This window comes from Plecotus auritus (genome assembly GCF_963455305.1).
Source record: "Plecotus auritus genome assembly, chromosome: 9".
NCBI classification, from domain to species: Eukaryota; Metazoa; Chordata; class Mammalia; order Chiroptera; family Vespertilionidae; genus Plecotus; species Plecotus auritus.
The window spans coordinates 140,648,726-140,662,177 of record NC_137783.1 but is presented as its reverse complement, the minus strand read 5'-3'; the positions used below and the strand labels follow the sequence as shown (position 1 = coordinate 140,662,177).

General features: G+C 45.3%; 1 protein-coding gene across 3 annotated transcripts in view; it reads left to right on the top strand.

Annotated features, from left to right (window-relative positions):
• Positions 1-11,013, top strand: part of ALKBH3 (alkB homolog 3, alpha-ketoglutarate dependent dioxygenase) — a 31,175-nt gene extending 20,162 nt beyond the window's left edge. For all 3 annotated transcript variants that reach the window (XM_080641534.1, XM_080641533.1, XM_080641535.1), the window contains exons 9-10: positions 9,573-9,671; positions 10,624-11,013. In XM_080641534.1, coding sequence (XP_080497660.1) covers positions 9,573-9,671; positions 10,624-10,716 — 192 coding nt within the window. In that variant the 3' untranslated portion in view covers positions 10,717-11,013. The remainder of the gene's footprint in view (positions 1-9,572; positions 9,672-10,623) is intronic.
• The last annotated feature ends 2,439 nt before the right edge of the window (positions 11,014-13,452 follow it).

The following is a 13,452-nucleotide window of genomic DNA, read 5'->3' as shown; positions in this document are numbered from 1 at the left end:
GCAAAGAGCCCTCCAGTTTTGTGCTTCCGGTAATAATGCTTTTAGTCTTAGGAGAACGAACAATGAGATTTGTTGTATTGGGTTTGGGGTCTGCTTCCAAACTTAGCTTTTTTAGACCTTGTCCCAATGGTAGGGGTTTTTTCCTTCCCTTTACTCATAGGAATGAATCCTAAGCCTTGTGGTGATTTCTTATTTCTCACAAGCCACATTTTCATGGTGGATAATTGTTTAGCTGACGCAGGAAAGAGCTTAGAGAATTTGAAGAAGAAGGATGCCCCATGCTGGAAGAAGTGAGCAAATGAGAGTAGTGGGTAATGGGATGGGGTGAGTGGGCAGGGCCAGGCCACACAGAGACTCATGAACCTTGGGAAGGAGTGGATTTTATTTTAAGCACATCAAGAAGCCATTGAAGTGTGTTAAGCAGGAGAGCAACATTCTCTGACAATTTTACAGGGTCTGTTGCTACTGTGGAGAGCCTGGACTAGAAAGGATCAAGAGTAGAAGCCAGTAGACCCATCAGGCGGTTGTTAGACCTTGTACATGTGTGGGATCGAGGCAGAGAAGGAGGGACACGTGGATGAAGCTCAAAGGAGCAAGGTGTTGTAAGAGAGGGTGTTGTAAGAGAGGCATGGGAATAATGGTCTGAAAGTTTGGAGGTCTGTCTCTTGTTTCTGAGCTCTACTGGATGGGAGAGACACCATCACCTTCCACGTGAGGAAGTTTCAGGGAATTTGGAGTCTTCTGGTGAGAGCTAGGTTTCAGTTGGGCCAAGTAAATGTAGAGGGATTCCTCAGAGCACACAAGGTTGAGAGGATGTAGGGGTATTTGCTTATCACCAAATGGGAATTTTAAAAGACACAGTGGAGGGTGCAGGAAGGAGAGGGTGGGGTGGGATTATGTCTGGTCAGCCCAGGAATGTCCAGGAATGGTTTGGGGCTGAATGTCCTGCTGTTAACAGATGACTGGAGAAGTTTGTACTTTTGCTGGGGACTGGGATCAGCTGGATGTCAGGAATGGTGGAACATCTTATCTAATAAAGAGGAAATATGTTAATTGACCCTCATGCCATTGCAAAGATGGTGGCGCCCACAGCCAGTTAGGAGGAAATATGCTAATTGACTGCCCGCCCTCAAAGATGGCAGTGCCCGCAGCCAATAAGGAGGGAATATGCTGATTGACTGTCACGCCCTCAAAGATGGCAGCGCCCACAGCCACAAGATGGTGGCGCCCAGACCAATCAGCCCCACCGGGGTGGCAGGTGCGCGGCAAGGCTGGGCCCACGTGCCTGCCTCTGGAGTCCCTCAGTCCCCTTAGCCCCCCAGCCGCCCAGGGCTGGCCCAAGGTGCAGGCAAGCCTCATATGTTGGCTGCCCAGCTGCCCAGGGCCAGCCTGAGGCACAGGCAAGCCTCAGATGTCAGCTGCCCAGCCGCCCAGGGCCAGCCTGAGGTGCAGGCAAGCCTCAGATGGCAGCTGTCCAGCTGCTGAGGGCCACCCAAGGCTCAGGTAACCAGGGCCGGCCGAGGCTTGCACCCGGCAGTGGCAGCAGCAGAGGTGTGATGGGGTGTCACCTTCCCCTGATCACCGGGTCGCCTCCCGCCCCTGAGGGCTCCCAACTGTGAGAGGGGGCAGGCTGGGCTGAGGGACCCCCCTCCAGTGCATGAATTTTCATGCACCAGGCCTCTAGTGTTTTCATAAAATCTTAGAGGAAAGAGAGCATTTGTTTTTGGTGCCACAGTCTGAGGTGAAAGCTCTTTTGAGATAACAGCTCCTTTAAGGTGCATATCTTGGAAATACTGTATTATATTACCAAGAATGGAATCTTCATCTCACGAACTCCTCTGATTTCAAATGCACGTTTGTGTAGCTGAACTGACTGTGACAGTATGTGTAAAGAAGTTTGCTTTTGCTTAAATTTGCTTCTTGTCCCTGTCCTACCCCAGTACTATATCAACAACAAATCTGAACAGCAAACACTACCAGCAAGTATGTCAGACGCAGCTGCATTTGCCTTTAACCTGTCCAGTCCGAAAGGAAAGACGGGAGTCCCCGTACTAGTCATGTGTGCAGTGCTAAGTTCTGGATGCCTGCGGAGAGAGCCTCTGCAGTGAATAATTGCCCTGACCTCGCAAGCCCTCTTCCATAAGTGAGTGTGGCATTGGTGAGGTGCAGATCACGGTGTGCCAGGATAGGATGATTGAGTGCACGTGCCAGTCCTTGTGCTTAGTATTCTCACTCACCTCACCAGAGCCCTCCATGCCAGATCGGTGCCAAAAATCAGGAAAGAGATGCCCTAGCTAGTTTGGCTCAGTGGGTAGAGCATCGGCTTGTGGACTGAAGGGTCCCGGGATTGATTCTGGTTAGGGGCACATGCCCCGGTTGTGGGCTCAGTCCCCAGTAAGGAAGCATGCAGGAGGCAGCCAATCAATGATTCTCTCTCATCATTGATGTTTCTACCTCTCTCTCCCTCTCTGAAATAAATTTAAATGTATATTTTCTTAAAATCAAGAAAGAGTTTGGTAAAAACCCAAGGATTTGTTTTGGCAAGTGAGTTTAAAACCTTTTGAACAGATAACCTCAGCGACTTCAAATCTATGCTTTTCCAGCTAGCCGTACTTGAGCAGATCTTATTTCAGAAACAGCTGCTTCTGTTTTGAAATTAATGTATTTCAGATCGATGCTGAGGATGTCATTTAAAGTGTGGTTTGAGTCAGCAGAACACTGTAGAGATGGCTTTGCAGGGTCCTAGCTCTGTTGTCTTTCCATAATTTTCATAGCTAATATGCTTGTTTTTGTCATATTTTAAAAATATATTACCACTGTGGACAAGAAGTCCAGCTACGCTCTTGTGTTGGCATTGTAGAAACAATGTTGCAGTCTAAATATAGCTGCTAGAGTAGATGATCCAGATGATCCAGGAAGCAGCCTAGAAGCCAGCAGGGTTCTCAAGGGCCAGGTAACACCACAATTTCCAGGGCGGAGGGCGAGGCAAAAAAATGATTTTGGCATAGTCATAAGTTGGGAGCCAGGGCAGGTGAAGGGACAGTTGGCCCTCAGCAGGTTAAGCAACTGTAGCTCAAGCTGACATTTAGATTTTGAAGTATTTCACTCTGCAAGAAAAGCCTGGACCGTACTTCTCAAGGAACTCCGCATATGTCTGATCCTGGACCACAGAGCCAGGGAAGCCCCTACTATATCTGTTGTCATCCTGAGGAAATACTTTGCTTGACGCTGCAGACATTCTCAGAACATCTTGCTTTTTTTCTTGCTTTTGAAGCACAAATTCTGCAATAAGTTGTCTATATCTGCAGTTTCCCTTTCCTCACAACTTACCTCACTCTGGAAACACCTGCTGTCTAGGTACATCCCCACCACTGTGCTATTATGACACCATTGACATAAAGAGCAAACACATTGGCCTCTTCTCCGTCATTATTCTCTTCTTTCTTGTGATGTTAGTCACCAATATCCATCACCTCTCTGCTTGAAACTCAGCCATCTATTAGCTTCTTTTACTTTCTCCTTTTGGCTTCTGAAATGCTATATTATATTCGTTATTCTCATACTTTTCCCATTGCTACTTCTCTATCTCCTTTGAGGTATCTTCCTTTGCCTCAACCCCCTAAATTTGGATGTTCAAGATTATCTTTGATTGTGCTATCTTTGCCTACATTATTTTTAGGAGATTATAAACTGGCAATAGATTGCAAACGCCATATGGGCAAGGTCCATTTCTGTCCTATTCATTATTATGACCCCAGCATTTAGTAACGTGTGTGTGTGTGTGTGTGTGTGTGTGTGTGTGTGTGTATGTGTGAGAGAGTGTGTGTTCCTGTGTGTTTTCATCGGCCTTTTCTGCTTGAGTTGATGTACCTGAGATTAAGAATAGGACTCTTGAAGATGAAGTAGCATGTGTGTCCTGAGCTTCCTGTCAGGCACTACTATGTGGAATAGCAAAGGGGCATCAAGAAGCCCAGCAGATGACGGCCTTGCTTAGGAGCTTACCGGCCAGGCAGGGTGATGAGACATGGGCCTAAAAGGAGGAGTCATGTGATGGGTCCATCGGCAGCACAGCTGGGCAGCTCTTGAGCTGAATCTGGTCCTCAGACTTGTTTTGTTTATACTACCCAGTATTTTTAAAGAAACTGCATTAGTTGCCAAAATGGATAACTCAGGAGCTTTTACGTAAAAATTTCACTTATCAGCTGCCCAGATTGGGCAACATGGGGGAACAGTGAGCTGGCTCTGCAGAGCAGCCACCCCTGTGCAGGCCCCATGCTCCCTGGTTCTCCGTGGTCCCCACTCCCCGCTGTGTTGCACTCGCCCCGTCCCCCCCGCCCCCGCCCGTTTATGCTACTTGCTGGTGTTTGTGACCTTTACAGTGCAGTCAGGGTGCCACATAATTAGGACAGGACAGGAAATATTACAGGATTTCAGAAGGAACAAAGGTCACTTTGGAGAGCACAGGATAGTGGAAAGTATAGAGCAGGGGTCCTCAAACTTTTTAAACAGGGGGCCAGTTCACTGTCCCTCAGACCGTTGGAGGGCCGGACTATAGTTTAAAAAAAAACAACTACGAACAAATTCCTATGCGCACTGCGGGCCCGGGATGCGTCAGCTGCTAAGCAGGACAGGCAGCGGCACCTGGCAGGCTGGATCAATGTCCTCGGCGGGCCGCATGTGGCCGGCGGGCCGTAGTTTGAGGACCCCTGGAATAGAGGCTTTAAAACTAGGCAAATATAAACTCGAGTTCTAGCCCTACCCGCTTCCTGCCTTTCCCTCCAGCTCCCTTGGCTTAAGAAAAATGGATACTATAACCTCCCGTAGAGGACTGTAGTGAGGATTAGAAATAATGTATTAATAGTATGTTAATATGCCTGGCACCTGAGCAACACACCCCACGGTTAATTCTGTCCAAAAAGTCCAGCAGATCCCTTGGTTTAAGTACCTGGAAATTGTTATAAAAAGAAGCCTGAGAGAAATAAAACTCAACTCCAAGTGGATTAAAGAGTTAAATCTAAAAGATATAAGCTCCCCTTTTTTTTAAACTAAAAGGAAATGCAGTTGTATATTTAACTTTCCTCATGATAGGAAAAGACTTTCTAAGCACAAAAACTGTGGAGGAGAGCCAAAGAAAGGTCATTAGAGTTGACACTAAAAGTTTTGGGGCTACTCTGTGTTAAATATGATAAAACAGTTAGAAGGCAAGTAGCAAATGAGAAAGTATGACAAAGTCAAAATATCTTACTATCTGCACTTACAGATCAATAAGAAAAATGTTGCCCTAACTGGTTTGGCTCAGTGGATAGAGTGTCGGCCTGTGGACTGAAGGGTCACAGATTCGATTCCGGTCAAGGGCATGTACCTTGGTTGCGGGAACATCCTCAGTAGGGGGTTTGCAGGAGGGAGCTGATTGATGTTTCTCTCTCATCGATGTTTCTAACTCTATCTCTCTCCCTTCCTCTCTGTAAAAAAAAAAAAAAAAAATCAATAAAATATATTTTTAAAAAAAAGAAAAGAAAAATGTTAACATCTTGTGGAACAATGGACAAAAACATGAGCAGAGAGTTCACAGCAAAGTGCAAACAGCAAATAGGCATGTGAGAAATTGTTGAACTGGGTTATTAATTAAAGGACTCTGAAGAATAAGTTGCCATTTCTCCCTAAGTTTTTTCATCGTAGACAGTTGATAGTGTTCAGTATTAGTGATATGGCCAGAAGACAGGCACTATCATACTTTCTTGATGGAATCATTCGTTGCCACTTACCTTCTTAAGAAGGCAGTCTGGTGGTATAACTCAAACTGCTTCAAGTTCATGCCCTTGGATCCAGCAATTCCATTTTTAAGAATATATTCTAGAAATAGATTCAGAAATGTTTTGCAGTAGTTTTTTCTTTCTCTTTTCTTTTTAGCCGTACTTGTATATGAAAATCTCAATCTCCAAACATGTGTACCTCACTGCTCTATCCTTACCACAGTGCCTAACATAAACAGGTGGTAAAATATATTTGTGAGTTTAAAGAAGGAAGGGTATGTTCAGACAAAGGAATATCATATGGCCATATTTTTGAAATACGTATATTTAAGACATAGGAAGATGCTCACAATATAGTGTTAACATGTAGAGTGCACAGTTGTGGAATAATGTGGGATAATCTATAGACTATTCCTGTACATGTGTTATATGAATTCTGGATGGTAGGATTAAAGGTAATTTTTATATTTCTTGGTGCTTTTCCTCAGTCATTCAGCACTTATTTGTTGATGTATGTGATGATTGGCACTGAGCATATTTTTTTTCTAAATATATTTTATTGATTTTTTACAGAGAGGAAGGGAGAGGGATAGAGAGTTAGAAACATCGATGAGAGAGAAACATCGATCAGCTGCCTCCTGCACACCCCCTACTGGGGATGTGCCCACAACCAAGGTACATGCCCTTGACCGGAATCGAACCTGGGACCCTTGAGTCCGCAGGCCGATGCTCTATCCACTGAGGCAAACCGGTTAGGGCGGCACTGAGCATATTTTGAAAGGCAAGACAACACAGGCCTCCCCTCATGGATTTATCAGAGTAGGAAGGCAGACATGGAACAGGTAAATTACAAGTGCGTCATTTACTTTGGTAAGCTTAGGTTAATTTTATAGCAGAAAGAAACTATGCCAATGGTGATTTTTCAGGCATTAATGGTTGGTTGTAATTTGTAAGACACTTTTTTAGGACAAGGAAGGAATAATTATATGAAAAAATTGACACAGAGCTCATACAGTGTGAAGTTACCTTTCCAATGAAGAAATAACGTTTAGATAGCCTGTCTGTTGGGTGGTTAGTAATGACATAATAAATACATCCAGACATTTTTTCCTAAATAGCATTTTTCTAAAGGAAACTGAAAAGGCTCATATCTTGGTGAGGGGGACATGAGAGTTGTGGAACTTTGCGAAGCCCTCCTGTTCCTTGGAGATTATGCTTCAATATTCAAATGAACTGGCTGTGGTTGGGAAGGAGGGAGAATGCTGATCTCCACTAATATAAAATACATATTTTTCCTTTTCCCATCAAATTGTGAGGTTTCATGCGTGTGGAAAACCGAGACCAGGACCAATAAAGCCTACCCTGTAGACTGATTGTGGCCTAAAAGCTTCTTTTAACTGGGATCGGGGATGGAAAATTTTATCCTAAGCCATGGTTTTTTAGGGCTGTGTTTTGTTTTGTTTCGTTTTGAAGAAAGAGCTGGTTAAATGGAAAGGTTACAGAGGTGTGTTTTGGTAACAGCCATGCTTGATGCCTGTGAGTGTGCTCCTCTCACTGGCTTGTGCTTCCACCCCTGCTCTTATCATTGATCAGCTCAGCCTTCAGCACAGCCACATGGGCTCCTCTGGCCTTTTATCTGCTTCCTACGTGGAGAGTCTCTGTGCTTCTTGGTTAAGTTCAACGGTGACACAGCGGTCTGTTGCCTCTGATCCTAGGAGAAGGAAGCATTTGTGAGCTCCGTGTTGCCCTGGTAGAATCCTTTGCCCCCTTTTCTATCTCCTGCAAATTGGGAACGCATTTTCTAAGCCGGGGGGTGGGGGGGGGGTATTGGAAGGAACAAATAACAAACCCCGAGGCGTTGGTGTCACCTTTCATGGTGGGTGCACAGTGTGTTGTTGATTAGAGTAGCTCCCTCCCAAGTGCAGGCTCACCCCCTTCCACTTTCTGGCCCAACTAATGGTTATACTGGATGAAATTTATTCAAACCAACCTGAGGCTTTCTCTCATGTGGAAAGTTCAGATCTTAGGGGCAGTAAGGGAAATGTAGATCAATTGAACATCACTTTCCATTAGCACTGGTATTTCCCTCTTGCAGTTGGAATTCTCTCACTCGCTAGGCCTATTCCTGCTTCATGTTTCCAGGTAGAATTACAGTGCTCACCTCTTCTCTTCAACTGGCCTGGCACCCCTCCTCCCTATATTGTTTTAAATGTCCTACGAGATCTTCATCTCAGGATTATCTTCATGTTGTGGTTGAGCGTCTTTCCTCTCTGCTTCATTTCCCTCTCCTGTCCTCGTGTCTGTACTTGGTAGATTAAGACCCGTGGCCTCCCAGATTATGAAGAGGGCAACAGGTCTGTCTCTCGCTGTGCGAACCTTGGTCTGGTCACTGACTCTCCAGCCTGTCACAGGGCCTGGGGCCTTCTAATCACATGGACAGCTCACTCCCTCCTGATATCTTCTCTCCAGTAAAACATCATGTCCTCCGTCGGGAACACTTATTTCAGAGAGCAAACTTTTGCTTTCTGAGATGGGGCCTTTCTGAGAAGGACAAGGTCACCTTTCCACTGCTCTCTGGTTGGCTGACGGGGTCAGAGGTAAATGCTTTGGTGCATAGAAAAGAGGTGGCAGACACCATTAAAATCAATCACTGAAAGAAAGTTATTTCAAACATTGTTTCTTACATTCTGCCTGTAAAAATTATGAGTTTGCTTGCACAGTCTGCACCAAGGGTTGGGGCCTGGAACTTAGACTGTTTATTCTAGTTCATTATTGTTTTGATTTTGATTTTCCTGGGGGAAGTCATTGTAAACTGTTATGTTCTCAGAAGCACCCCTGCAATAATAAGCATAAACACGGTATTGCAGCGAAATCAATCCTGCACTAACCCAGAGGTAGTCCCGTGCACCAGTGAAGCAGAGGAATGGGTGGATCTGCTCAGAAGAGAGATGAAGAAATCAGGAAGCGGGGGTCTGTCCCAGTCTCAACTCTGCGAGCAGGGAAGTTGTGTAATGCACCCCATCAGCTGTGCGGGAGGAGCAACACCACCTGTGGGCTGCTTCGCAGGCTGTGCCGTGGAGCTTCATTATGATACCGGCCATGCCTGAGCTTTCTGGAAGACAGGGCAATGTAAAATACCAGGCATCTGTGTCCCGAGTGTTCAGGAATTGTGGTCCACTTCCCAAGGCTTAAACAGCAAGGCTGTTTGCTATGCTTTCTGGTCGAGCCAGAGCTCACTTCTCTGAGAAAATCTCACTGTTGACTGTTCTGGAAAGAAACAGGAATATATTGCCAAAACACCGAAGGACTAGTTTTAACATAGGTACTAATTAGTGAATTAGCATAAATTGTGGACGATGATCAGAACTCATCATACCATGTCTTGTTTAGAAACCCATTCTCCCACGCTACGTTAAACACAGCGCACAGCATAAAGCAGACGTAAAGAGTTCTTGGATAGATGAATTTTAATTCCTTCATGGGCCAGAAGGGGCTCTTCTGCGTTTTGGATGCTGATACTAATAATAACAACAGCTAGCACTTCGATGACTCGCTTTGTGCTGGTCTCCAGGTGATTGCCCCATACTGCATCAGTGGAGGCTCCCGACGGCCCTGTGACTAATGTGGCAGGTGCTGTCGTCATCCCACAGTGCAGAGAGGGAAATGCCTGGCCTACGGCCAAGCTGCTGCCAGGTGACAGCCGTCCACTGACCCCTGCAGTCTGACTGGGCAGGCGCCCGTTTCTTTGACCAGAGTTGTGTTCTGTTGCATCTTGATCACACAAGCACAAACTTCAGTGCGGTGAATGCTGTTTTCTAGGAAGAGAATGGAGACTACACATATGTGGAAAGAGTGAAGATACCCTTGGATCACGGGACCTTGCTAATCATGGAAGGAGCTACGCAAGCTGACTGGCAGGTGAGAACGTGCAAGTAACGTGGATTCGCTCATGTGGAGGCAGCATCCTGCCTGGCTTACAATAACCCATTTCTGTAAACATGGTGCAGAGCAAGTTGCTTTTATAATTGCCCAGGAGTTTTGATGCTACTGATAGTCAAACCGGACCTCATAGAACCTTCTGCAGTAAGGGGAATGTCCCATATCTCTGCAGCCCAGTGTTCTGGCCACTGGATACATGTGACTGTGGGTCTCCTGAAATATGGCTGGTGTGTGGAAGAATTGAGCTTTAATTTAAATAAATTGAAGTAGCTTTAGATATCTAGTGACTGCCATATTGAGCTGTGTAGATCCACAGCTTAGGCCAGGCCATCTTAAGGGGAGGTCATTTAAAACAAAACAAAACAAAACTGTCTTTCTTGATTTTAAGGAAAGTAAGGGAGAGGGAGGGAGAGAGAGAGAAACATTGATGAGAGATAAACATCCGTCTGCTGCCTCCTGCATGCACCTTACTGGGAATCAAGCTTGCAACTCGGGCATGTACCCTGACCCAAAATTGAACTGGAGACCTGGTGCATAGATAACGCTCAACCGCTAAGCACACCAGCAGTCAGGTCATTTTTATGTTGTGCAAATTAATGTGAGAACTTAGCATAAGAGCAGAATCCCACATCTTTCTTTGGTCTCAACCATTTATTTGTTTTCTTATGAGATTCAGAAACATGGGAGGAGGCTGAGAGGAAGAGCAAGTATTAGAAAAGACAAAACTGTTGCACTGTGAGGGTGCTGGCATCTCGTAGTGGGGGTGGGGTTTGTTTCACAGAAGGAGACCTTTCTTCACAAGACTCTAACGCTGCTCATTTCAGGGCGCATAAAATCGAAATGTGTGTATGTGCTCATAAATAAGTTTCAGATGGCTTTGAAATAAAAATGTGTGTGTGTTTATGTCAAAGTTATTTCTATTTCCATTTAGCATCGGGTGCCCAAAGAATACCACTCTAGAGCTCAGAGAATAAACCTGACCTTTCGGACAGTCTATCCAGACCCGAGAGGGGCGCAACAGTGATGTGAAATCTTTGAGAGAAGCCGTGCCAAGACTGAGCAACCCTTCAAATGTGAAGAAATTTCGAGAGGCTGGTCCAGCTGATCTCCCCGGATGGCTGTTTGGAAGACAAGGGTAGACTGACTTCCCAGCTCAGAGCCCTGTTAACTACCAGCCAGCAGTTCACATCCATAATATGTTTACTGTGGGAACAGTAATCCCTAATCACATCTTGAAAGCACATATTTTGTTTAGGCAAATTAAAAACCCCTACGGCTGTGCTCACGGATGATTCTGGCCATAAACAGTTTTTCTCCTGCCCTCCCTTGCTCCATTTGAAGAAATCTGAATGGCCTTTGCGCTGGTGTAAATGCACACGTGTTTGTTCCTCGTGACTAAATTTAGTGGAGATAACAAATGTGCGTCAGGGCCTCTGGAGCCGTCCGTAGGCAGACAGCTGCAGAAACCCAAACAGACGTGGTTCACGGAGCCTAGCTGAAGTCGGCCTTGACTCCGTAGCGGTGTGGCGCGTGTGCTATTGTAATGGAAAGCCGAGTGTTCTGGGAGCACTGTATTTAACTGCCAGTCCTCCCGGGACACCCAGACAGGTTACGGCCGGGAATAAAGGTGAAGGCAGTGTTCGCTAGGCCGCCATCTTCAAGCCACCACCCTGACTACTTGTTTTTTGTTTTTGTTTTTTTAATTTCTTTATTGATTAAGCTATTACATATGTGTCCTTATCCCCCCATTTCCCCCTCCCCCCCCCCCCTCATGCCCTCACCCTCCTGTTGTCTGTGTCCATTGGTTAGGCCTATATGCATGCACACAAGTCCTTTGGTTGATCTCTCCCCCTTACCCCCACCCTCCCCTACCTTCCCTCTAAGGTGTGATGGTCTGATCGATGTTTCTCTGTCTCTGGATCTGTTTTTGTTCATCAGTTTATGTTGTTCATTATATTCCATAAATGAGTGAGATCATGTGATATTTATCTTTCTCTGACTGGCTTATTTCACTTAGCATAATGCTCTCCAGTTCCATCCATGTTGTTGCAAATGGTAAGAACTCCTTTTTTACTGCAGCGTAGTATTCCATTGTGTAGATGTACCACAGTTTTTTAATCCACTCATCTACTGATGGGCACTTAGGCTGTTTCCAAATCTTAGTTATTGTAAATTGTGCTGCTATGAACATAGGGGTGCATATATCCTTTCTGATTGGTGTTTCTAGTTTCTTGGGCTATATTCCTAGAAGTGGGATCAATGGATCAGATGTGAGTTCCATTTTTAGTTTTTTGAGGAAACTCCATACTGTTCTCCACAGTGGCTGCACCAGTCTGCATTCCCACCAGCAGTGCACGAGGGTTCCTTTTTCTCCGCATCCTCGCCAGCACTTGTCATTTGTTGATTTGTTGATGATAGCCATTCTGACAGGTGTGAGATGGTACTGCATTGTTGTTTTGATTTGCATCTCAGATGATTAGTGACTTTGAGCATGTTTTCATATGCCTCTTGGCCTTCCTTCTGTCTTCTTTTGAAAAGTATTTAGGTCTGTTGCCCATTTTTTGATTGGGTTGTTTATCTTTCTTTTGTTAAGTTGTATGAGTTCCCTGTAAATGTTGGAGATTAAACCTTATCGGTGATAACATTGGCAAATATGTTCTCCCATGCAGTGGGCTTTCTTGTTGTTTTGTTGATGGTTTCTTTTGCTGTGCAAAAGCTTTTTATTTTGATGTAGTCCCATTTGTTTATTTTCTCGTTAGTTTCCATTGCCCTAGGAGCAGTATCAGTGAAGAAATTGCTTCAGCATATGTCTGAGATTTTGCTGCCTGTGGATTCCTCTAGTATTTTTATGGTTTCCTGTCTTACGTTTAAGTCCTTTATCCATTTTGAGTTTATTTTTGTGTATGGTGTAAGTTGGTGGTCTAGTTTCATTTTTTTTTTTTGCATGTATCTGTCCAATTTTCCCAACACCATTTATTGAAGAGGCTGTCTTAACTCCATTGTATGTTCATGCCTCCTTTGTCAAATATTAATTGAGCATAGTGGTTTGGTCGATTTCTGGGTTCTCTATTCTATTCCCGGACTACTTGTAATACAAGAGAAAACTGTCCCCTCAGAGGGAGGAATACTTGCCTGATGTCATGAGAAATTTGGGCTCAAGAGCAGCAAATGTTCTGCTGGTGGCAGCTGTTCCACATAAATTAGCTTCCCCTGGAGAATGACTTGAGTCATTTAAACCCAAACCAGACAGAAGCTGGAGCAGCCCTGCAGAGAACAGACTCGGTTACCTAACGGTTCTCTCCATTGAGATTCCAGTGGCCCTGTGACTAAGGCTGTCTTCTGACTCAGTGTTCCCTTAGACCCAAGTTCCCGAGACTCAGGGCTAGTCCATGATGTCACCAAGGTTCCCAAAACACAACAACATGGCTGCCCCTATTGCACCATAAAACCATGTGGTCTTACCTCTTGAGTTAGGCAGTGTGCCAGATTAATTCCAAACCAAGATAAGAAAAAGCTGAGAGAAAGAAAATGGATGAAAAAAAGGCAGGAGCATTAGCGTTTCCCTAGCTGCCTGTGGGGAAATTTACAGAGCCTCCTTTTGATCTTGTTTCCATCCGGTGCTGTAAGGCTGATGGTCCCATGATCAGGGCAAAGTGCTGGAGGCTGGGCCGGCTCTTCCCCGAGCTCCGGTGTAGCGCCATGCCTGGCCAGGCTCTGCTCTGACAGGCTGTCCCGCAAGCTCTGGGCTTCTTACATTGGA